Source organism: Musa acuminata, chromosome BXJ3-4 (genome assembly GCF_036884655.1).
Source record: "Musa acuminata AAA Group cultivar baxijiao chromosome BXJ3-4, Cavendish_Baxijiao_AAA, whole genome shotgun sequence".
In the NCBI taxonomy this organism is placed as follows: Eukaryota; Viridiplantae; Streptophyta; class Magnoliopsida; order Zingiberales; family Musaceae; genus Musa; species Musa acuminata.
Genome location: NC_088352.1, coordinates 35,130,556 through 35,155,565, shown reverse-complemented (window position 1 = coordinate 35,155,565; position 25,010 = coordinate 35,130,556). Strand labels below are relative to the sequence as shown.

At 40.0% G+C, this 25,010-nt stretch overlaps 4 protein-coding genes and 1 long non-coding RNA gene across 5 annotated transcripts; 2 read left to right on the top strand and 3 right to left on the bottom strand.

The window, feature by feature from the left end:
* Positions 1 to 6,281: 6,281 nt before the first annotated feature.
* Positions 6,282 to 7,208, bottom strand: LOC103980514 (uncharacterized). Its single transcript, XM_009396986.3, has 2 exons — positions 6,851 to 7,208; positions 6,282 to 6,683 (listed from the first exon to the last, which is right to left on the bottom strand). The coding sequence occupies exons 1-2, from the start codon at positions 6,967 to 6,969 to the stop codon at positions 6,470 to 6,472; spliced, it is 333 nt and encodes a 110-aa protein (XP_009395261.1). The 5' UTR covers positions 6,970 to 7,208; the 3' UTR covers positions 6,282 to 6,469.
* A 1,821-nt stretch (positions 7,209 to 9,029) lies between these two features.
* Positions 9,030 to 12,116, top strand: LOC135635822 (large ribosomal subunit protein eL21z/eL21y-like). The gene is made up of 2 exons (XM_065147181.1): positions 9,030 to 9,326; positions 11,630 to 12,116. The coding sequence occupies exons 1-2, from the start codon at positions 9,090 to 9,092 to the stop codon at positions 11,885 to 11,887; spliced, it is 495 nt and encodes a 164-aa protein (XP_065003253.1). The 5' UTR covers positions 9,030 to 9,089; the 3' UTR covers positions 11,888 to 12,116.
* A 36-nt stretch (positions 12,117 to 12,152) lies between these two features.
* LOC135635821 (probable folate-biopterin transporter 8, chloroplastic) lies at positions 12,153 to 14,147 on the bottom strand. The gene is made up of 2 exons (XM_065147180.1): positions 13,533 to 14,147; positions 12,153 to 13,333 (listed from the first exon to the last, which is right to left on the bottom strand). The coding sequence occupies exons 1-2, from the start codon at positions 14,002 to 14,004 to the stop codon at positions 12,261 to 12,263; spliced, it is 1,545 nt and encodes a 514-aa protein (XP_065003252.1). The 5' UTR covers positions 14,005 to 14,147; the 3' UTR covers positions 12,153 to 12,260.
* A 457-nt stretch (positions 14,148 to 14,604) lies between these two features.
* LOC135582934 (hypothetical protein At1g04090-like) lies at positions 14,605 to 17,582 on the bottom strand. The gene is made up of 2 exons (XM_065147179.1): positions 17,220 to 17,582; positions 14,605 to 16,609 (listed from the first exon to the last, which is right to left on the bottom strand). Exons 1-2 carry the CDS (start codon positions 17,326 to 17,328, stop codon positions 15,027 to 15,029), a joined length of 1,692 nt encoding a protein of 563 aa, XP_065003251.1. The 5' UTR covers positions 17,329 to 17,582; the 3' UTR covers positions 14,605 to 15,026.
* Positions 17,583 to 23,138: 5,556 nt separating this feature from the next.
* On the top strand, positions 23,139 to 24,562 carry LOC135634878 (uncharacterized). The gene is made up of 2 exons (XR_010495466.1): positions 23,139 to 23,878; positions 24,054 to 24,562. It is a non-coding gene; the product is annotated as an uncharacterized LOC135634878 (long non-coding RNA).
* Positions 24,563 to 25,010: the final 448 nt, after the last annotated feature.

Sequence of the window (25,010 nt, the reverse complement as noted above, 5' to 3'; positions counted from 1 at the left end):
AAGATATATTTCTTTTGTAAGATAGCAGTAATCGTGAGCAATTGTATCTATTTTAAGAGGTGAAGATAGGGTTGTGGAACTACTTGAGAATGCAGCTAGAGAAGAGATCAGTGAGCAATTGCTCAAGGAAGAAGATGATGAAGCTCAACATCCACATTCACTAAATGATTTCGTATTCCCCACAACTGTGCTTGGCAAAGATTTATACACTATACACTATATATATATATATATATATATATATATATATATATATATATATATATATATATGTATATGTATATATATATATATGTATATGTATATGTATATGTATATATATATATATATATATATCTATATATATATATATATATGTATATGTATATATATATATATGTATATGTATATATATATATATGTATATGTATATGTATATGTATATATATATATGTATATATGTATATGTATATGTATATATATATATACATATACATATACATATACATATATACATATATATATATACATATACATATACATATATATACATATACATATACATATATATACATATACATATACATATATATACATATACATATATATACATATATATATATATATATATGAATATTTAATGTATATTTTTATTGGATTATTATATTTAAAAACTTAATTGGTCAAGTGAGATTCATTCTAATTAGTACTTATCGATCAACCACTTAATTGTAGCCAGAGGATTATTAAATGATCTTCCACGTTAATATTATATATTTAAAATTTTTATTTATAAAATAGTTTATCCTTACATTTTTTATGCATATATCATATAGTCATATCCAACTTGGTATGCCACCCTAGTCCTATCCTTATCATTCTTTACGTATCCAAGTTGTTTGCCCATAGAAATAATATGTTACTTGATCGCAATATAAAACTTTTCAACATTATCAAAACATATTTTAAATTAAAAATCATGATTATTCTTATCATCTCTAATATCAAAGTATGGATATTATAATTTATTTTTACTTTTGTTATCCACTTTGTAGCAACTATTGTATCTTCACCATCATTATTATCCTTTTCTTCATCTTCTAATAATATGACGATATATTGTTTAAGCTGGTTCAATTTATATATAACTTGAGTAAAGTTTTGTTAGATTTTGTGAATAGGACCTTTAGGGGTTGAGAGAGCGTTGACACGTTACGTACAGCGCCGCACCTCTCTTTTGAGGGATTTCAGTTTCTCCCCCAAAACCCCTTTCTCCCCAAAATCCATCACTCTCAATAGGTCCTGTCAAAGGATAGGAAGAGAGGAGAAAGGATCTACTCCTTGCAGACGGTGACGGTAGACAGTGACGGTAGACGGTGACGGTGCCTGCAGGAATCTTGGATCGGTGGCTGCAGTAATCTTGGATCAAAGACGGTGCTTAGCAGATCAATCAAGATCTCTGAAGAGATTACATCAAAAGGTACGCATCATAATAATTAGATCTATACACTTGATTTCAATCCTGACATATAAGTTATTTCTGTATTTCAGATATAACATAATTATAGATTTTATACTTACAAGTTTATCTCATATTGATCAATTTTCTTGGCCTCCTCTTATACATAGTATTTGCCAACTAATTTTATATTTCATCTCCTACCGTTAATAAGAAGATCATATATAATAAGAGATAAAAACACCATAAACATAACAAAAATAAAAATAACTCAACTGACATATTAAATAAAAATTATATATATATTCTATAAGAAATATATAACTATAAATTATAAAATTCTCATTGCAATATCTATAATTCTATATATCTAATTATTAAATGGATCACTTTTCTAGCTGACTCAGTTTTAAGCCTTTTTTTTTTCTTATATCTTGGTACAAACTTGATCAAAATGTATTAAGCTTCAATGATGCTATGTAAGTAGCATTTTTATTACATATAGTGCAGATCAAGTAGTTCTTGACATATTCGATATAAAAGAAAAATTAATTTATTTTTTGAATTATATTATCTATTATACTTTATTTTAGTATTTTTAAAAAAATTCTTAATTTACATTATTAAGATAAAATATAACACATATTATGATTCGACAAATCTGCATTCAACATAGTAATTCAAAATAAAAAAAATTTAAATACTTACCGATGTCACTCGTGGATCCGATCTCTCTTTTCTTATAATTGAGTCCAGTTTGGGCTTCATTATTCAATAACTTAATAATAGGATCTTCACCTTGGTACATCATCTTTACTCTTCTCATGGTTGTACGGGAATTGTTGCTACTACTTGGGCCATTACAATACTCTGATCCTTGATTCTAGTCGGTGTTATACTCAAGAGGTCCAATAACTCATCAACCTCGGCAAACAATGGGAGCATCACGACACTTTAGCCGTTGCCCTTCAAAGGATCGAGAGACACCAATGTGGTAGGAGAGAGTGAGGTTGGGGTGAATAATGAGGCCACCATTGACCAAGGTCGGGATAACGAGGCAATGAGCGAGTAGGTTGGAAAGAGGGGTAGGTTCTCAAGAAAGAAGAGGGGAGGAGGAAAGTGGTGTTTCGAGGTGGTGCGTTGGTCATTGCCCTTCACATGTTCGAGAGACAGCCTACTCCTCTTTGTCGTCCTCGTGCTTTGATTCATCGAGGCCTATTATGATGCTGATGTGGTAAGAGATGGTGAGGCTGGGGTGGGTGATGAGATCATCGCAAGCTAAGGTGGGGATGACAAGGTGACAGTTAAGCATATTAGAAAGAGGGGTGGTGGTAGATCCTCAAGAAAGAGGAGGGGAGGAGGAAAGCAGTGTCTTGACCATTGCCCTTCATAGGTTCAAGAGACAACCTCCTTATCTTCATCGTCCTCATTCTTCAATTCATCGAGGCCCATTGAGATATTGATGTGGTAGAAGAGGGGGGGATACGGTGGACGATGAGGCTGCTGGCGGCCAGGGTGAGGATGACGGGGCGACAGACAAGCAAGTTGAAAAGAGGGGCGATAGTAGGTCCTCAAGAAAGTGAAGGGGAGGAGGAAATCGACGCTTCAAGGCAGCACTTCGAGGTGGTGCCTTGGTCGGTGCCCTTCGTAGGATCGAGAGGTAACCTCCTCCTCTTCATTTTCCTCATGCTCCGATTCGTAAAGGCTCATTGCGATACCATTGTGGTAGGGGAGGGTGAGGCTAGGATAGATGATGAGGCCGCCATCGACCAGGGTGGGGATGATAGGGCAGTGGTTAAGCAAGTTGGAAAGAGGGGCGATGATTGGTCCTAAAAAAAGGGGAGGGGAGGAGGAAAGTGATCATAGTCGGAGGTGACGTCTGGATCTCCTTTGGAATGTCACCGACCTCATGCGCTATTAATATTACTACTAATCTACCATCCACAGCGTATTCATATGGGAGGGAACCACAAGGGAGGAAAGTAAAGAAGTTTATGTGAAAACTTTTGATGTTGAAGAAATTTTTTTATGAATTTAATAATTAAAATAATAATAAAATTATTATTTTTTTTCTGTTAATGAAATTAACGATATAAGAAGAATTTAGATTAAATATTGCACTTTTATAAGTGTTAGGATCTCAATATTATTTTTTAAAATATAAAAATCGAGATATTAATCATAGATGAGATAATATGTAATTACCCCCAATAGTTCCAATTGATCGGGTACATCGATTACAGAATCTCGACTCAAGGTAGCATTTCGGTCCTTTGCAATGCCTCGTTGCCTCCTCCTCGGTCTTGATCGCTTCGGTTTCAACGAGGCGATTAAATCGCTGCCTCACTGGTAGAGGACTTGGGAGTAATATGATGATTGCCTTTACTGCTTCCGTTCGTCCATCTCCCATTGAAGAATGATAACTACAAATCGAAATGACACAATTCTTGGACTCATGATTCCCATTGAAGCATGCACCAGCAATTTGGTGGAGTTATATAACCAGGGTTCTGCGTTCACTACAGACCTGGAAGCACTGCAATGGGGTTCATGGAATGACTCGTTACAAGTGAGGGTGATGAAGGCCTCATCACACTCCATTCCGCTGCACAACATCAGGCTCAAGCGCAAACTGGGCTGGATGAAGCCTGTAAGTCATATATCCATTTTCTGAAACGCAAAACTGACTTCAACGAGGCTCTTTGGGATCTGCCACTTTACAATGAATGGTGTGAGAAGATCAATTTTCCAAAGCGGTAATGGGACGACTGGTGAACATTACTGCTCCCAATGCGCAGACCACTTCCAAACGCCTGCTTAGTTTGACTTATCATCACCAGGCGACATAAAATTCTGGACGCCTATTGACTTTTGCATTTGGGACGATCATGGTTTGACTGTGGAGTACATTCTTATCTAACTGGTGTCTGTTTCTTACTGGGGACGGCTGGCAGCGTGATGAGCATCCGCAATCAGAAGGTATAGCTGATCAGGCTTTGACTACTGGTGAGACATGCGATAAAGGTCAGATTTCAAGTCCAGCTCCATCGATCGATCTTTCTCATGTTGCACTCTGAGCTGACATCCACTTTCTTTCTCTATCCCACTCTCCACCGCCCAAGTATTACATACTTGCATGACTCATTGCCCTTTGAGTCTCATCAAAAGTTTGCAGTGGCCTCTATCATTGAGAATCTTTCTCAGATATACCCATTCTCTTCTCAGGTTGTGTGTGTGAGTTGACACTACAGCTTTCTTGCACGCTTCGTTAACCATGTTGGGTCATTGGGATCTTTTGATGTAAGTTGGTCACATGTAATTGCGAGACTTCGTTAACCATTCTCATGCATTAAGGAAAATGATTTGAATCTTTTGATTCATAACTTCTCCAACACATTGATTCTGCAGGAACTTGAGGAACACACGTACCTCTTAGCATCACTTCCTTGCTTGTATTAGATTTATGTCAAACACTGGTGTAGGGCTTCATGCACGGAAGGCATGCCCGGCCATTAGCTGCATAATTCTCATAATTACTGCAAATGTAAAAAGACACTACAGCTATAATTCATCCCCAAAATTTTGACTTGGATTCAAGTTGGATATATTGCTGGCAAGCGTGCTTTACCGATGCTAGTCAAACCAATTAACATCATGAAATAGTTTACGAATGGCAAAGAGGCTTACAACTAAGATGTATGAAGACTAATAATTCAACAAGGATGAACTTCAAACACACTCATTGAAGGAAATTATAGCACTTCTGTCATACAGATGGAGAACCAATCAAAACAGAACTAGAATGATCATAGAATTAAGATGAAGCACACTGGTAGAATGTTCAACCTTACATTCACATGCAGTTGTAGATTGCTGTGACCTTCGGTGTGACAACTCATACAAACCATAATTAAAAGGATACAATTTGGTTGACTTAAGAGATCTTGTGTGCTTAAAGCATCATCAATGGATTATCATAACAAAATCTTAGATTTCCAAGCAAATTTTTGCAAAGCTACTTTAAAATCTGTCCACACTTGGCGTTTAAGGGTTCTGGTTCTCATTTTCTTCTGCTCTTCCTTCATATTTTGGCTCAATTATCTTTCAAGATCTTAGCACTAGTGTCCATCAAATTACTCTTTGCAAAGAAAGTTTTACTTCTGAGTCGATCATCTTAATCTGTCATATATCTACAGCACAATATCCTTCGTTTTCTCTCAACATCTTACTTCTCATAAATCAGCATCTTGGAAAGCATCTGAACCAAATGTCTTTTAGAAGACATCGTTGGTAGCATGATCACTGTTTCACATGGAAAAAATTGCGGTTCAACTATTAGGCAGCCAATGGAGAAACTATGGCTGATTACTAGGAAAAAAATCAGAAAGGTCCATTGCAGTCTTAAGGACAAAAGCATGACACCGAAGTCTGTAAACCTCAGGCATGCATCCAAGAGAACACAACAGGTCCAGCGACCCAGCATGGTGCAGGATCCACAGGCACACAACAAAGACATCAAAGCAAAAGACTACTACTTGGCAACTCTTTCCTAGAACTATAAACCCTAGAATATTTTCTTCCTTCACATCCCTATTAGCTTAAGTGATACACCACCTCCATTCGAATCTCAAACCATTTGCCGACGTACAGCAAAACACTGGAGACTTTGACAGATCATGGATAAACGCATAAACAAGACACAACAAAAATAGTAGTGTTCATCAAACATCATAGTCCGTTTATACCTTGTATGTAAGATTGTATGCGTAGGAGTTTTCCCTCTGTCACGAAAGCAGTGGTGGTCAAGGGAGCATTAAAAGCTCATTCAAAGACAGAACTAGGATGACTTCGAAAGGGCCTTGCATGCATTGACTGAGATGAGGGTCTTTGACTCGAATATTTAACGACCCTAAACTCCTCTTAAGCAAATATCATCTGCGACCACATAATATACGTAAAGAAGAAGTCTAATGTTACAGAAAAAGAAGGGGCAAAGAAGAAGAACAATAAGATGGAGAAGATATTAGAGTGTTAAGAAGATGAATCAAATTTGTAGTGCTTATCCACAGCGGCTGAGACATCCCATGTGCAGCTGAGTCCCTCGGGGAAGATGACAAGGTCTCCTGCGCCAAACTCCACGAACTCAGAAGAACCCTTCACGTAGGCCTTTACCTTCCCCTTGAGGAGATAGCACGTCTCCTGTGCATCAAACTTGAGAGGAAACTTTCCTGGAGGACATGCCCACCTGAACGGCAACGAAAACAAGCAGAAAGAGAAAAAGGAATGAACAAAGGTAGCCTCCACAAGATCACAACATGGCAGAAGAATCCTGGTGCAACTCCAGTGGAAATAGGCATTATGAGGTATGGAGAACCAAGAGAAGGAAAGAGCAGAAGGGATCGCCTGGTTTACTTGGGCCAGGACTTGATACCAAGCTGTTGCAATCGCGACTCGGGAGGGTTCCGCTCGACGGTGATGGCGGGGCTGCGTGCATCGCTCTCCATTGCGCCTTGCTTTGAGCTTGTGGCCATCCGAGACGACGAGTGCACAGGAGAAAGCGGGAGAAGGCGACTGAATTGAAGAGGTGAGGGCAGTTCCCGGAGTTGCTCTTATCTATAAATGATGAGTGGTGGGCGGCGTTACTGAGAGGAAAACTATGAAGGGAGAGGCGATATTTGTATCAAGAAGTGTATGTGACGCGAGATATAGATGGGAGCATTGTCTAATCCAGTGAGTCGACTCGTCAATACTGAGTGCATCCAATGCTCGTCGGCGCAGTTGCCTATTACTACCTAACCCGTAACAACATGAGGTAAAACTGAATCAGATGACAGCGAATAAACTACGTTTCTTCACGATCATGGAAGACCATCGAGTTGGCTCTCTGAGCCAACTCAGCCGAGACCAGGAAATCGGGTCGAGAGAAGATGCCCAATTTCTCCCTTCCTTTTCGCGGATATCGGCGGCGACTACGCGTCATGTTCCCATCGGGTCAAAAGGTTGACCGCGGGCTCTCCTGACGTGGCAGCAAAACGGGAGTTGGTTGGACGAATCCTATTTGACCGTTTGACCGATAAGGCCGCATATTTGCCGAGATGTCGACATAGCGGTCGGCCTCGCTTAGTCTTCCTCCTCTAGCCGGGCATGGGCACCAAGGACACGAGCGAGAGAGTGACATCCTAAAGCGATGGCCATGGTGGGGGTCATTCATCCATGGAGTGATGTGGAACGTGAAGCCTAAAGATCTTAGCGTACTACACGTATGCATTATTATGCAACAGGCATATTATTGGACCGTACTCATAATGTGGTCCTCATCTAATTCATCACTCGGACATCTCAGATCTAACCAAGTTACCATGATCCTACACTGAATAGGGGATAAATTCCAATACACACTAAATGCCAAACCGCAGTTGTTTGATTTAGCGTGGAGTGCGAGTCTGCCTGCGAAGACTTTCGACCTATCGACACATGCTGCTGAACTGAAGAATTAATGCTCTTCGTCCTCTGTGTCATAAGCTCATAAGGAGCTGTTGCATTTTCAAACACCTTCACACCTAACTCTGCACCTTGAATTAGGGGTGCAGCTCAGTGGTTGGTTTAGCCATCATCCACTACACTCAAGCTGCTGCTGTTTCATTATGTCAGACCACACCAACTTCGGGGCTCTCATTTACGAACACCAGCTTGGGAAGAAGCCACCCACAGTTATCGTATTGAATACTAGAGATCAGCTGCGAGTTCACTGGACCAACATACTCTGCTGCTGCTGCCTTCTGGTTTCTTTACATGTGAGGCAGTGGATGTGGGAATGGGCTGGACGGGGATAGCTGATGCTGCTGCAGCATTTCACCCATCCTCGTTTACAGGGAGGTCCGACAAAGACTAGGAGTCGCCACCGGTCGGGCCGCAGGGCATGGATGGGGAGGGAATCCGAGACATGTTTTTGTCGCCTTGTCGGTGTAGGACTTTTGTCGAACATGTGGCCTGATACAATCAGAACAGGGTGTAGGCATTTTGTCTGAAACGTGTCGTGGCGCAGTTGGAGCAAAGCGTGTGATGTACCTGGGGCTGTAACGCTAGGCCACACACGTCGGGCCTTGTGAGATCCACAACAACTGGGCTTGTACCTTGGCATGCCATGTACCTGCTTGCACAATGTTACTGCTTGTTGTTGCAGCTGAGCAAAACAGTCGGCTTGAATCTGACCTGATTAACAAACCCATGAAGAGAAGTCAAATTCTCACAAGAGAAACCAAAACAAGAGCTCGAGGTTGCCGTCGATGAGTTGGAGTCGACGTCATCCTCCATCCACGTCTCTCGTACCACTTGTAAGCTCTTCAGCGTCGGCGCCCGTCCCTTCATCTCTCTCGGGACTTCTCTCGAACAGGTGGTGGTGGAATAACAGCGCTGTGCTTTTAGTAGGCGGGTTATAGAAAGGCCTCAGCATGCGCGGCCTCAACATCCAACGCATACTTAATCTTCATGGGGCGCAAGAAGTAGGGCCGGCTCATTGCAATCTTAAAAATGGGCCGGATCATTACATTGTTGGATCCGCTTTGACAACTATAAATGAGGGCCTTCCATGAAACCCTAGAGAGTTGCGGCAGGTGGAGGCGGAGCGAGAGACGAGGAGAGAGGAGGCAAGATGCCAGCCGGTCACGGACTGAGGTCGAGAACGAGGGACCTCTTCTCCCGGCCCTTTCGGAAGAAGGGGTACATTCCCCTCACGACGTACCTGCGCACCTACAGGATCGGCGACTACGTCGACATCAAGGTGAACGGCGCCGTCCACAAGGGAATGCCCCACAAGTTCTACCACGGCCGCACCGGCAGGGTATGGAACGTCACCAAGCGCGCCATCGGAGTCGAGATCAACAAGCAGGTCCGAGCTCCATCCCCTTCCTTTGCATTGCCCCTCCCTTTTGCCGGTCGTAGTTGTTACCATGTTTTGATTCGTAGGATTAAGCTGCTGAATGATCAAATAACTTTTAGACTACATCATTTTGTTTGTATTTTGTGTTATGATTGTTAATCTTTGAAGTCATTTGGTTACGTTGCTGTGATGCAAATCCTTGTGGCGTATTGCTAAGCCCCAGAAAGAATTGCTATGGTATAACGTGTCCCGAATTATCCTCCAGAGGTCATAAACCGGAAAGAAAGAAGAAAAATTGCCCTCGAGAGATCATGAACTGAAAAAAAAAAATGCATTTTTAAAGCTCATCCTCCAGTGGTTTAAAAATATCTTTTGGGTTGGTCATGTACAGAGATGGCTAAAACATTGATCCAAGAATGGAATTAGACCAGATTGTTTCTGATGTTGGTTACCGGATAGCAATGTGTTCTGTATCAAATATGTGATGTGGAGCTTTCATTAATTTTGATATTCTTGTTTGTGTGTATATGTATAACAAAAGAATGAAGTTTCTTGGATCAAAAACTTTTGGAGGAACTTGACATGGTTATGAATATTATTGTGGTTTATAAAGATAAATTTTAAGTCAGGTCAAGGTGATAGTGGATGGTATAGTCATTATTGCCAAGGTTTAAGTGTGTGAGATGAGGTCAATTCAATCAACATATGATGTAAGGTTGGTGACAAAAACTGATTTCTGATGGGTTTCCATTTAATGTCGATCTATGGATTGGGCTAGACCACATCATTATGAGCTGTGAAAAGTTTCTTTATCTCTTTTAATTGTGTGAGTCTCCTCTTCATGTGTTCCCTTTCGTGTCTGCACCAGAGGTCTTCCCTTTATAGTAGGCTGCCTCAATTCTGCCCAGTGGGAAAGACTTATCATTTTAGCTCCATCCATGCATTGTTAACTAAGTCAGTTATCAGTTGTTACTTCTGTACTCAGATCTATGTTCATTTGTTTTAACTTGGAATATATGCACTCTTGGAATGCTCTCACTAGGAAATGGATATGCTTGTACATTTAGCTTTTGGTAGTCTTTTTTTAAGGGACCAAACCTGTATTTTTAGATGATGATGATCACACCATGTTAGTAAGCTTAGTTTGCGGCAAACAAGTGGTTAGGCCTCGTTGGTGCCAATTGACTGTCATTTGTTTCTAAAAAGCACAGACACATTCTTTTGGTGGATGTGTTCGTGTCCCACACGTCTTAGACACACAGACACATGACGGACACTCGCGTGCGACGTTGTGCTTTCGTGGCCCTCACGTGAGGGCCATATGCTTGATAAGAAAAGAAATTTGGAGATCGTTGTAAGAAAATACATATCAATTATATGAAGAAATTGTTAAATATTATTTGATGAACTTAATCTTTATTTTGGATAATTAAATTTAGATGATTTTAATTGTTTTAACCTATATGATGATATTTATTTGTCTGCATTTTTGAGTTTTTAAAGTTTTAAGTACAATATTATAAAACTTATATTAATTGAATTATGTGTGTGTGTGTGAATCATGGCAAGCCTATTTACATGTAAGGTTGGTTGGTTCCTGCACATCTCATCATGCCCAAACCATGTGTGTGTGTGTGTATCATGTCTGTGTCATATTCGTGTTTGTGTCCTTGCTTCTTAGATGTGTTTGAATCATGGCAAGCCTATTTACATGTAAGGTTGGTTGGTTCCTGCACATCTCATCATGCCCAAACCATGTAATGATTAGTGGCTTTATCCATTGAGCTATATTGTTTTAGATGGAGCAGCTCTTGGGGGATAATTGAGGGCGAGCCTTGGTACAACGGTAAGGTTGCTCTTCTGCGATCTAGGAGACTAGGGTTCGAGTCACTAAAACAGCTTATTTAAATATTTAAAGGTAAGACTACGTATATCAACCCTCCCTAGATCTCGTATTGATGGGAGTCTCGTGCACTAGATACGTTCCTTTCACCCTTGGGGGATAATTAGATGTCAGCTGCCCTTGGTGCATGCACAAAGCAAACATGACAAAAAAAAAAGATGTTCAACATCTGATAAGAAACTAGTCTCCCTTGGGTTTTTCAAATCAAATTCCTCGAGCAAGTACATGGCTGTTGTGTTTTAGCAGTTCTTATTTTCACTGAAGTCATTTGTACTACAGCTCGTTTTGCAATGGAGGGTGGTACCATTTCACACCCTACATGGGTAGATACTAGACATTCGGATCACACAAGGAGAACAGAAGAAAGATCACAACTCAGATGGATTATTGTTGCTTTTTTGTTCCTCAGGTTGGCAATCGGATCATCAAGAAAAGGATTCATGTCCGAGTTGAGCATGTGCAACCATCCAGGTGCGAAGAAGATTTCCGTGCTAGGGTGAAGAAGAACGACCAACTGAAAGCAGAGGCAAAGGCACGAGGCGAAGTCATCAGCACCAAACGGCAGCCGGAAGGTCCCAAGCCTGGCTTCATGGTGGAAGGTGCCACTCTTGAGACCGTCACTCCTATTCCTTATGACGTCGTCAATGACCTCAAGGGCGGCTACTAATTCATCTTCTGCATTAAGGCTTCATCTTCCATACTATGATTTGTTTCGGTCTGGTTCTTATGATGAGCATCTAAATTTCTTATTCAAATGTTTTTATCCAGTCTTGTCATTCCCTAGAAGAACATTTTTGGCTTTAACAGAACTTTTTCCAAAACAATGTCAGTGTTTTGTAGACTAAATGGCAGTATGAGCACAATATATGCTAGATAATGAGTGATGATGTGATGCATATCTTAGAATCCATTTTTCTTAATTCCGAGGGGGCTTATTGAATTTTTCCTTTTGCCAAGATCTGTATTCAACAATTCTCCCTAAATAATTACTGAAAAAGTCAAACAACTAAAGGCATGCAGAATCACAGTTTTGCCATATATCAAGCTCTTCTTCTCCTTTTGGCCATCCTCATCTCCTCCAGATTCCTCGTGATAGGTATGCAGGATGTCCACCCAAGGGGAACCAAAGCAGCCACGAACTGCACCAGAATTCCTGTCGCCATGCTCGAGTAATCCCCCGAGGTCACCCCAATCAAGGAGGCAAGTCCGACACCAAAAACTCCACCCAGTATCGACGACAAGCACATCGCCGAAGCGAAGAATGCTAAGAGAGAACCTTCGCAACCCGACGGGCATAGCCGCGAAAACATAACCGAGAAGGGCAGCATCTTAAACTGCGCGATGGCCTCCGCTAACGCCGACAAGCACAGCACAAAAGCTTCATTCGATATGCCCAACTTGATGTTGACTTGTTTCACCAATATCAGGTCGGAGAGCAGGGAAAGAGCATAGAGGATCTGTGCTCCACATATCAGTCTCCTCATCGGCAATCTCTTCGAGTATCGCTCGTAGAAGAAGGCCGCCGAGAGAACCACCAGCTGGCCGATAACTTTCGACAGACCGATGACGGCAGGATCGATCTTTAGGCACTGTGTCTGGAAGCAAAACATGGAGCCTGAGAGAATGGGAACGACGGCAACCGAAGCTACGATCCACGAAAGAGGATAGGAGATGCTTTCCTCGTTGATCGCTGTGATGAGATTGGAGAACTGCTTGCTGAGGTTTTCAGATAGGGAGCTGGGGATTACGCGATGATTCGAGATATGGGGCAGATAGATGGACGTCTCTTTCGTGGTCAAGGAAAGCGCAAGCTGGGCAGAGAGGAGGAGTGCAAAGATGACGAACAGGATCTGCGGCTCTTGGGTTTTCAGCAAGAGGAATCCACCGGACAAATTGCCTAACATTGCTCCAGCTGCCAAAGCGATGAATGCGTAAGACTGGAGTTCACCTGCTCTCCGTGTTCTACTGATTTCAGCAACCAGAGCATCTGTGGCAACTTCCGCGAAGGATGCCCCGAGATTGCTCAGTAAAATGCATGTGACTTGGGTCGGAAATGTTTCTCCTGTGACAGGGATCGATGCCAGTGTTCCCCATGACACAAGCTGCAATATGACTGCAAAAGAGATGCACATTGTCGGGTTATGATCACCACGTGAGAAAGGATACAAGCTTCAAATAGGAAGCTAATTCCTTTGCCTAATGACACTCTTACTGAGTGCAGATACGAAACCAGATGTAGAAAGCCAAAACAAAAAATAAAGCAGCAGAGAGAGAGAGAGAGACAGAGAGAAGACAGACCAAAGAGAACTGACCTCCGATGGACATATACGGGAGCCTGTGAGCGTCCCCGATGTAGACGGCATCAGAGATGACACCCAAGAGAGGCTTGGCCACCATGGGGAGGTTCCCGGTGTTCTGAACCAGCTGAAGTGTGGCAGGGCTAAGGTTGAGGGCATGAACCAGGTGGAAGTTGAGGGCCAGCCATGGGAAGCACCTGAAACCCTGCACCCAGTACCCGAACCCACACAAGGCCAACACCTGCCTTCCAGCATCAGTGCCGTTGCCGCCTGTACCCTCCTTGGTGAGCGAAGAAGACCCGAGTGCGGGGCTCGCCAGGGGTCTTATGGCATGGGCTTTCCTGTCAGAGCGAGCAGTTCTTCTTCTTGGTTCCTGGTTGGAACTGAGGATGGGAAGCTGGTGGTGGTGGCGGCGGTGGAGAGATGGTAGACAGGGTGTGGTTCTGTGGAAGATTGACGTAAAGGAAGGTCTCGTGAGGCAAACCATGAGTATGGCGGCTGCGAATGTGAGCAGTCACTGGAATCAGTGGAAGTGAGTCTCAGCTGGTCTCAGAGATGGATGTAGACCTTCAAGGCGGAGAGAGAGAGAGAGAGTCTCCGAAGAACAGCAGAGCACTCGAGACGAATGAAGCGAATTGAGCGATGTGTAACACGACACTTGTCGGAAATCGAAGGATGTCGAAGGAATGAGAGTACATGATTTGGTAGCTCACGTGAAGGGAACGGTTCCCATGCCCCTCCTGTGGCCTTCATTGTCGTCTCCGAGATCCCTGTATGGAACTATCGATGGTGGGCAATCTATTCATTTGTAGTGTACCTAACACGAACCAAAGCCTCTCGAGTTGGACACCGATGGAGTCTCATCAGCGTCGCACTGACTGACTCCTTCAAATCACCCGACACTGCCTACTGATTCTGTGAACTAAAGTTGATCATACTGTGCATCCGGTTCTTTTTAGTAATAAAAAATACCAATAAACAGAGCATTGGATGCAAAGACTAATAAATAAAATACACATAATGAATAAAAATCCAGATCAATTACGTCAACATGTTGGATAAGAACATGATGCTGCAGAATCACAAAGAAATAGAACTGCTTCACCATTCATCAATATATTACCATGTGGTTGGAAATTGTCTTATAATACATGCAATTAAACTTGGATAACCAGACATACCCAAATGTGCTGATCTGGAATACAGGAACAAGAAAATAACCTCCACAAGAGGAACTTGAAATTGCTCCGATTACCATACAGTTGCAGGTGTGGAAATACTATGTGATACCGAATGACAGCTTAAGCTGATTACATTCCTTAAATGATGCAATTTTATCATAATGGTTGGATCACAACTCTCATTTGGTGTATTCAAAATGGTTCTTTTACCCAACTTTCGAGATCATAAGTGGCCAGATCAATGCAACTGTGCTGAATTAAGTACTTGAAAGTTTCGGCGTGTTCCTGAAAGATGAGAATGCCGCAACACTGCTCCTGAATAGGACTCTTACCACCTTTCGTCACCTACCCAGTTGTTCTTCTCCTTGGGTCCTGTGGGTCCTTCCTCGCCATATAACTCCATGGGAAGACTGTCAAATATATTCTCCACCGTGAACCTGAGAGTGAACGGTAAGAAGCTAAGAATCTTATCTAATTCCGACCTGGAGTTATATGTTATAGTTGGACCCCATTCTCGCATGTACTGCAACCAAAATGGTTGTTCCACAGCATCGCCTAGATGCTCTGCTGCAACAATCTGATATCTGGTACTTGAGTCGACGAAAAGTGAGCTTCGAGCAGTGTCATTCCTCACACCAATTCCCAGCTTTTCCGAACCTTGGAGGTAGTTTCCAGGGTGCGGGAAGCTTGCATGGCCACTCTTTGAGGAATAAACGACTGCCCTGTTACCTCCAAAGAACTCCAAGCCACAAGCATCGATCCACTCCCCTCCACTGTGCTGAGAGAAATATATACTCCAGAGTTCACCGGTGAAGTTGCTTATCCGAAGTGTGTAATGCTCCCAATCGCCTACATGCTGCCCGATTTTGTTCAGCGGAAAGTTTGCCATTCCAACCTTGATCGTAGCAGGGCCATTGAAGGGGCAGAAGATCCACATGGCAATGTCCGTGAACGTGCCTCCCAGGGCTGGTTTCACATGAATGTAAAGTTCTGCACTGCCTATGTTCCCTCTCTTAACGAGATTATTCCTATCATCATCAGGAAGATCTATCCAGTACTCCCCATCATTTGTTCCCCCCAATGGGAGGTTTGAACCTTCTGAATCTATAATCTCTCCAAGTTTGATACCTTTCTTATACAAAGTAGCACCCTTCTCGAAAAACCATGAAACTGATGAAGGCAAATAAACTTCTTTTGGATGGAACATAAGAGTAGGACCATAATGCTTGATGAGAGCATGCAACTGCTCTAAATTTGGCATTGCTTTCAGAGAAGAATCACAGTTCTTCAAACAACAGATGTTCAACATATCTTCAGAGGTCGAGTCCGTATTGCAACAGAAGGTCCCAACAGAAACACCTGTCCCCAACAGTCCCCGAGAAGAAGGTCTCATCTTCCAAACTCGGCAGGGCAGCTCTGGAAATACCGTTTCCATATCGATCATCAATTCATGAGCTTCGCATGTGTCTGTAAGATCGCTTCGAACGCATCTAACTTCTTCAACTGAGGGCTTGTTGGGTCCACTGGTAACCAAGTAGCCCAATGCTCGATACCCCTCAGGTGGTATTGGAAGCCAGAAGTAACCACAACCAACATGGGACTCCTCTGTGAAGTCATCTGTACTCCAGACGAGTGTATAATCCAGTGGCTTCTGAAGAGCTGGCAGATCAGCCACCGATTGGAATTCAGCGTTTTCTCTCGCCACAAGCACAAAACCATGCAAAGGTTGGTCACACCGCTGACCATAATGGCCAAAGCTGAAAAATCCATTTGGTATTTCTAAGGGTTCATAGAAAACAGCTCCTTTACTCTTCTCCTTCGAAGAGAAACAACTCCAAATGCGCTTAAACTTGGTAATCTGTACAACTTCCAATTCACCGATGCATATTCTTCCTTTAGCAAACGCCCCACCTGAAAAACCAGGCATTAGAATATACACAAGACATTTTCCAGCAGATGCAAAGATATCTATTTAAACTCAAAAACCTAGAAAACATGAAACAGTGCCCATGAAGAAAAGATATTGCTACAAGTCACTGCTGCAACTGCATAAATCCAGTGTAAGAACGACATATGCATTTTGGAAAGTTGGTTCCACGGTAAGTGCGAGTAGCAGTTGACGGATATCAAGAAAGATCCTGCAATGAATCAAGCTGGGATGACACTTCTGCTACTTCTACGTGGAATTCTTCCAATCTTTAGCAAAACAAAGATGGAAAATTGTATAAACAGATGGATCACATAATTAGAAACTAAAACAAGAAGGAAGCAACACTTCACATAATTATTGCTGAAGATAAGCAAACATATGGGAAAGAAATTATAGAAAGCCAACATGAAGCTATGCCAAAAAAAAAGAGTCAACCCTCTTGTTTGGAATTTCTTGAGAGCACAAGAAATAACAAATAAGGAAAGCAGAAGAAAGATCAACAAAAATACGATTTCACGATGCCAAGGAGACGAATTTGGTTTCAGTCAATTTTTTTCTCAACTTCGCGATGTAAAAAAGACAAAATCTCACTTTGAGGCCATTCAGGAATGGGAGAAGGGAGGGAGAAGGACTCCGGCTCGGAAGGAACGGCATCGTAGGGGACTCCTCGGCTCCAGCAAAACCACTTCCACCCCTCCATCTGCGCCTTCTACGCCTCCACAATCCCCAAAAACAAGGAGCCCCAATTCACCCGCTCCGCGATTAAATAGATCAATCTTGCACCCAATTCAGCACCAGGAACGTCATGGTCTCCATCGATCAGGCATCGAAGTGGAATCTTTACTCAAGGATTCGGGGCCGCGTCCAAAGACGTCCACTTCGCTTCCCCTTTTTCTGCGGGAGGGTTTCGTAGGGGACTTCGCCGGTGTCGTAAACGCGAGCGAACTTGCAGATTTACCGGCGCATTATTGCAAATAAACTGGTTCCTCCCCTCGGGTGAGATCCTATCCGTTGGATCCGACGATAAGGCTGGAAAGGATAGACGCAATATCGGTCTCCACGTTTGTCTCGCGGAGCATCATACGAGCGAAGCTTTGTGATTGGATTGTGGCGTTTGAAGTGCACGTCAACAAGTAAGAGAAGGTTTGGGTTTGACTGTGACTTCTCATTAATTTGTTGACCAAAACAAAGATTTGGTTACGTGTACACCGTAAGATAATTTAAGATACTATCTATCCAATTATATTCTCGGAAACTTACCATTCCTTACACAAACAACCATTATATTATGTTATGCGGAGCATACGATGCTTCCCGTATGAACGTGTGTTGATCTCTCTCTCTCTCTCTCTCTCTCTTCTTCTTGTACGTCAAGGCTATCATGTGAATCACAAGGCGGCTATACACGAGCATGCACTCCTCTGGTAATGACATGTGCTACCAAGTTGGGGAGACCGGCGGCTTGATCAAGTGCACAAGTGGCAATGGCAGAGCATGAAGAAAGCAACTAAAAGAATTTTGGACGGTGAGTGATTGATTGGTACTGCAACTAAATTGACGAAATATAAATGTGTTTATTCTTGGATTGCGTCGGAGTTAGGGATACCTATGGGAATCCGTCTCGTACGTATATAAGAAAATAGATTGGGATGGATTAAAAAATTATAAGAAAATAGATTGGGTGACCATTCCTACTCTATCCTCTTACCCATCCCTATCCTGTTTTTATTATTATATATAATATTTATTAATAATAATATAAATAAAAATATACATATTTCATAATTGAACTCAACATTAATCACTAAATCAATCTTATATTTAATTTTTAGTACATTTACAAATTTTATAAATAAAATAATAAAATATTTTATTAAAAATTAAAATCCTATTGAGATTTATCTTTTCTATCTTATTTTATAATTTTTATTTCCTAAACTCTTCATGAGAGAGAGAGTTACACTAACTTAATACCCACCTTGTGTGACACCCACCCAAAGGCATAATACTCATATATCATGTCGTTTATCTTTATCTCTTTAGAACAGTATCTCTCTCTGGTAATTAATTGTGTGCTCTGAATAATAAAAATATAAAATAATAATAAATTGAGTGATTACTGTGTCTGTACGACTCAAAGGCATAATACTCCTGTACTTAAACCATATAAAAGAAATTAAATGATTGATCTATAAGGAAAATGTACTAAATTATATCTATAATTTTGATTGGTAGATTGTAGGTATATTATGTCAACTAATCAATCAAAAAATGATTATATCATGACTCCAACTTTGACAAAGCAAGTGTCCATAATGATCTTCACCTCAGGGAGATTTAACTATATGTGATAACAAGGAGGTAACCTTGAAAAGAAAACAAAATTCTATGGAATGGTATCTCTTTAATAAGATTAAAATTGAGGGGGGTTGGTAAGGTAGTTGGTAATTATTATAGCTAAAAGTTATCTGGTATAAGTAAGAATGAGACAAATATTTACATGATCATTTCAAAAAATATTATTTATGAAAACATAACGACATTAAGTAATCAGTATTAATTTTTTTAAAACAAATGAGGGTAAAAGAACTCTAGGAACATATAATTTTGACCTAGAAGTTACCGAGAGAGATGAATGATTATATGATTATTTTGCATGAATATGAATATTTACATAAACATATGAACATTTATGAAAATATATAATTATATTACACAAATACCATATTTCAATGGTCGAACATAATAATTTTAAAAGGTCGTCTAAAGTTCTTCGATCATTATTTAATGTTATATCTCAAAACACAATTAAAAGTGATATCATGAAAATCTATGAAATTGAGAAGACAAATAATGAAATTGGTTAAATATTATCGTAATAAAATTATTATTACTATAGACACGTGAACTTATATTTATATAATTATATAGTATAATTATTATTACTTTAGACATATAAACTTCTACTACCCAAAAGAAGAGGAATACATGATTGCCACTACTCACTTCATAGATAACTCTTGTAAACTATGAAGTCAAATTTTGAGATATTAATTTTTATATGATTCAATTATAATTTATATTTTTAAATTTTATAATAGCTTTACACATATCATTTAGGTTTATGTATGTGCTATGTCCTTATATTTCTTCATTATTGATAGAGCGTTTGTTAGATTGGAACATTGACCATAAGTTGTCTACTATAACTATAGATAATTGTTCTACCAGTGACACTATGATTTCTATTTTGTTAGATAAATTTTCTTGTAATTGTATTATGTTGGGTGGAGAATTATTTCATATGCATTGTTGTGCCCACTTATTAAATTTGATAGTTAAGAATGGATTGTAAATTTGATAGTAAGGCAATTGAGAGGATAACTAACACCAAAAAGAACTTGAATGTTTGAGGTTGAGTTTGAGCACTAAGAAGTTGGCACTTACTGCAAAACTGGATAAAATTCAACTTATTTGATACTTAACACTGTTTTGATCTATCCGTTAAAGTATTTTTTTCATTTGAAATAATAAGAATACCAATATAAATGTGTGCATGAAGAATAAGATTAGATTGTGGAAAAAGAAACATATGATAAATTACAATTATTTTATAATGCTATAGAAATTCAGGAATCAATTATTCCACAATGAATAATTTCTTTCCTAAGGTTTGTGGGCTAAAGTTAGCAATTTTTAAGTGGAGTAGTTCTAGTTACAATGAAATTAGAACAATAGCATCTAATATGATAGAAAAATTTGAAAAATATTAGAATATAATTCATGAGATACAGAGAGTTGTAATTGTTTTGGATCCAAGATTTAAGATGAAATTGATAAAGTATTATTTTCTAAAGATTTATGGTGTTGATTTATCCATTCAAATGAGTAGAATTGAAAGGATGATTTGGCGAGAGAGTATATACAAATCTAAATAAGAGGAAGGATCTTCTTTGATTTATTTAAATTAAATGTCATTTTTGGAAGAAGATATTGACTTGTTAAATAAGTGGTACCGCTATTTGTTGGTGGTATCGCTACTAATCTATTTGTTGGTACTGCTATTTGTCGGTGGTACCACTATTTGTCAGTGGTACCACTACTAATGATAGTGTCAAATCAAAGTTAAATAAGTATTTGAAGGAATCGTTAAGAAGTAATGATTTTGATGTCATTGCATAGTGAAAGACAAATGCCATTAATCACTTTAAACTAGAATATATTAGTAGAAATATTTTAGTAATTCTAATATCTGCATCTTAGTTTACCTTTAGCACTAGTGATAGATTTGTAGGTCCACTAGTGCTAACGATGAAATGAATTTATAAACTAATATACTTTTGTGATCAATGGCGTAAAAAATAATTTGATCATAAACTTGAACTATCAAAGGGTAAATTATCAAAGAAGGAGAATAAATGTTATATCGGAAAAAATATCATATAATATATATATATACTCCATTCATACCCTTATATCCATCCATGAAAAGGATACTAGTTAGATATTATGTAATTAACTAATATTTTTAAATTTTTGGTGAATCAAATTGTTAGATGATAAAAAAGGAATTTAAATATGAAAAGACCAGGAGAAAATTCTAAAGATTAGGATTTGATTGTTCCATAGATACTGTAACAGTGGAGACAGGATGTAAAGACAAATGCTTCAAATACTTTTAAGATATTTTCAACAATGTAGAGAAATCCTTTGGAGTTTATTAAAAAAATATATAAATGCTTTTAGATTTAAGTATGGTTTAATTCAAGAGAATTTATAGTTTATTCCTGTATAATAAAAATTTTGATCTTTTGATAGATTTAAGTATAGCATGTCGGACTACATAAATGTTATGTTTGTTTTATTCTGAATTTTGAATTGGTGTTGGATTCATCTGATGGCACTAATAAGATATGTCCGGGTTTATTAATTAATACTTGTAAATTTCAGAAATCAAATTGTTGGAAAGATAAGAAATTAAAATATGATAAAAATTCTATAGAAAGAAGAAAATCTTATAAATCAGGATGTGATTGTTTTATAAATTACCATTGGCATCATAAAATTAAGGTAGTGTCTATGTTACTCCTTAGGATTTTTATATATCGAAGTGGTTGTATAAGGGGTTTGGGTCAAACTTGTAGCTTATTTTCATTTCATATTATAATAATATTATATTTTTTTTTTTATAGATGTAAGTAAATGATGTCATAAATCTTGTGTTTTCTATATTCTTAATTTTTTTAATGAAAAAAATGATATTTCTTATTTCACTTTCTGATAGCTATGAAACAATTTAGCTCAAAGCACCTCTCATGAACCTCATAAATCTGGCTTGCTACATTTCGGTTTAATCCCTCCAGAGTTAGCCCAGCCTTCAATTTTAGATCTATCAACTAAAATAATCCTACTTAGAGTTGACAATAACAGGACTGGCTCTCAACTTAAGCCCAAAAAGAGCAAGAAACCATCCTTGCTATCTTTGTGCTGCATCATATATATTACATGTGAATTTAAATAACATGATTCAAGTGAGAGACTGGATCCAAGCCCATCTAAAAGATTTTAATTTCCAAGGTGTCTGAATCTTTCATCCAAAGACCAGTGTCGAGCTTTGATTTAGAGCCTTACAATAGCTTTAGGTTGCTTCTAATCTTTGTTCTCCCCTTCACCATCTTCAAGTTGAGGTTCTGAGGCCAATTGATTTAGTTAAGAATTGACTTCCTCTTTATCATCATACTGCAAGTTTTTTTGACTGCTGTCTTCTTTATTACGGCAACTTGCAAGATTTCCCCCTCCCTGTCGAAGGATGACGCATGTCTTCCAATATTGTCCTCCACTTTCTTTCTCAGACGAGAACTCCACTGTTTTGACTCAGAAGGATAAACACTAAAAAGATCACAACAACTCTACTCTTTTTGACTCAGATTGATGAACATTAAAGTAAGGTAGAGGTTGCCTTGCCTTCCCTTCCTCGTGACAAGGAATAGCACTTCTTCCTTCGAGAAAAATAAAGGGAGAGAGAGAGAGAGAGTGGATCGCCACTTTCAGTCCGTTAAATTGGCATTTGAAGAAAAGAAAGAGAAGACAGAGAAAGGGATAGGTGGATGCCTGCACTGAATCAGTACCCTCTTAGTACTATAGAACTGTTCTACGAGTAATAACAATGACATATGACCTAATAAGCTAACCTACTTCAACTAATTCCCCACATGTTTCTCCCGATAAACCTCTCACTTCCTCCCATTAAACTAAGGAAAACTGCTCAACGAGAAAGGGATCGACCTGCCGACCGTGGCTTTAGTTTGAGACAGCCCCACCTCTATCCTCGAATGTATACTCGACAGCTTACAGTTCCCTTGGGATTTTGAAGAGGTGGGATAAACTCACTAGGAGAGGGGGGAGATGGTTCTTTCTCCCAGAGAGTGGGGGCATGAATGGAAGCCAGTCTGCAGTTGCTTTGCTCTATAAGATGGGTAGGTCCCTCAAAAGATAGCTGTGAGGGGTTGTGGATCTTCAATATGTCACCCCTCTTAGTTAGACTCCACTTTCTCCACTTACAAATTTGCAGACAAGTACTGAGCAGACCATTGAGGACTTAATTAATGGGGTGGATCATGACTTGACCAACATTATCCAGATTGGCTGAGTTGAAGCCAAAACCTTGCTTACAATCTGCAGCATCAGCATGTGGTGTCAGTGCCACAGCAATATGGTAAGTGCTCGAGTTAGTGACAATGTAAGAAGAATCTGATGACACGGTGTAGGTTGTGTTCTGCCTCTTCAACGATGAGATTGGGTGAGCAGTGAAGTTTTTAAGAACATGTAGTCGATTCTGTGGGGGGAAATGGAGGGGCCGGGGAACGTTTCCCAGCAGTTGATAACTGTTGTTTACCTTTAGGATACGATAGATGGATGGAGGATGTGAAGGATGGAGAACGAGTGGCTGGTGCAGAAACCCAATCCAAGTGCTGTTTAAAGCATATGACAACCCACATCGGATTCCATGCTCCGAGATAAAATGTGCTAGAGTTGGAGGAGGACCATCTTGTACATGTACAATGGGGGAAAGCTACGAAGCAAAACGCTGCAGTAGACGTCGATGACCACCACCACCACCATGTCTTACAGTAGTAGATAAAGGTTGAACATCCCAAAGGCAGCAGGTACCGTTGTATCCTCGAACGCCACTTACAAAGGCTCGCCCAGGATACTCTATAGGCACAGTCGACAATATGTTATAGGAAAAGGTGAGGTGTAAACCTCATTGCATGCGCCTTTTCGCTGCCGTTTCTCCTTTTTCTTCCAATGGGAAGTGGATGTATGAATCATCTGCGTGAGACAGGCCAAACCAACATCCGCTTCATCTCTGTCCTCTTTATGAGCTGACTCTTTCTTTTTGTGTTATATTACGAGCGGTGGCAGCAGCTCGATTTGGGGTCTCCCAGCTTCTGTGAAGCCTTGCCTGCGCCCCTTCGCCGGAGATCGATCGATGGCGCAGCTTGTTCACGACTTGAGGAGTTCTTGTCAGCAGATTAGGAGGAGGAGGAGGAGGAGGACAGGAACTCAGAGGTCGGGTTATGAGCTCAAGAAGGGAGATGAGAGATGCAAGCCCAAGTGGAAGAAAAACTAAGGGGGAGATTGTGACTCACTCTATAGGCAAGTCTAATGCTTGGCTTTGGGGAGGGAGCAGTTGATCCTTTTCCCCTCTTGTTTCTGTTTTCTGTATTCTCTTCATCAAATGACTTCCCTGCTTGGAATTATTTGTCTTTGACAATGTGGTCTTCTTCAAATTTCCTAGTGTGTGTGTGTTGTGCTCATCTTTCCTTGTTTTTTCCTGGGAAGAAGTATTCTAAAGCAACTGCTTTTGTTGAGATGTAATGGCATATCTGATGGATGGAAGATGGATCATCAAATAAAGAGACTTCATGACATGTTGCCTGTTGCCTTTTTAGCCTGAGATCAGATAGCATGGGATCTCCAAGTTGATAGTATTGCTTGGGTTCTTTAATCTACTATAAAGGTTTTCTTTCCTTGAAGGAAACAGCTGCATTACCTTGACAAAGAGTTGCTTGCGGATCATTCTCAGCATTCAACAAATAAAAACTATGGGATCTATTAGAAGCTCTAGGGATGTGACTAGATTCATAACCTGAATCTTATCAACTAGAAAGAAGATGTCACGGTAGAAACATCTTAAACATCAAGGAATAGGACTAAGCCCCTGAACAAAACTGACAACTTGCTTTGAATCAGACTTGATCCGTACAGTTGATGGTTAAAGCTCGCAAGGTTATTGACTTAGCCATCAAGGGGCAAGAAGCTTTGCAACATCTATCGCCCCAACCATAAGGGTCGATCAGAAGAGTTCTTGATGAGAAC

Bases quoted from the DNA above. Each gene is read 5' to 3' on its own strand.
- LOC103980514 (XM_009396986.3), bottom strand. From the start codon at position 6,969: ATGGCCACAAGCTCAAAGCAAGGCGCAATGGAGAGCGATGCACGCAGC. The intron at 6,684-6,850 runs GTAAACCAGGCG...GTTGCCGTTCAG, and splicing joins GGTATCAAGTCCTGGCCCAA to GTGGGCATGTCCTCCAGGAA.
- LOC135635822 (XM_065147181.1), top strand. From the start codon at position 9,090: ATGCCAGCCGGTCACGGACTGAGGTCGAGAACGAGGGACCTCTTCTCC. The intron at 9,327-11,629 runs GTCCGAGCTCCA...TTTGTTCCTCAG, and splicing joins GAGTCGAGATCAACAAGCAG to GTTGGCAATCGGATCATCAA.
- LOC135635821 (XM_065147180.1), bottom strand. From the start codon at position 14,004: ATGGTTTGCCTCACGAGACCTTCCTTTACGTCAATCTTCCACAGAACC. The intron at 13,334-13,532 runs GTCAGTTCTCTT...TCTCTTTTGCAG, and splicing joins CCCGTATATGTCCATCGGAG to TCATATTGCAGCTTGTGTCA.
- LOC135582934 (XM_065147179.1), bottom strand. From the start codon at position 17,328: ATGGAGGGGTGGAAGTGGTTTTGCTGGAGCCGAGGAGTCCCCTACGAT. The intron at 16,610-17,219 runs GTGAGATTTTGT...CTGGTTTTTCAG, and splicing joins CATTCCTGAATGGCCTCAAA to GTGGGGCGTTTGCTAAAGGA.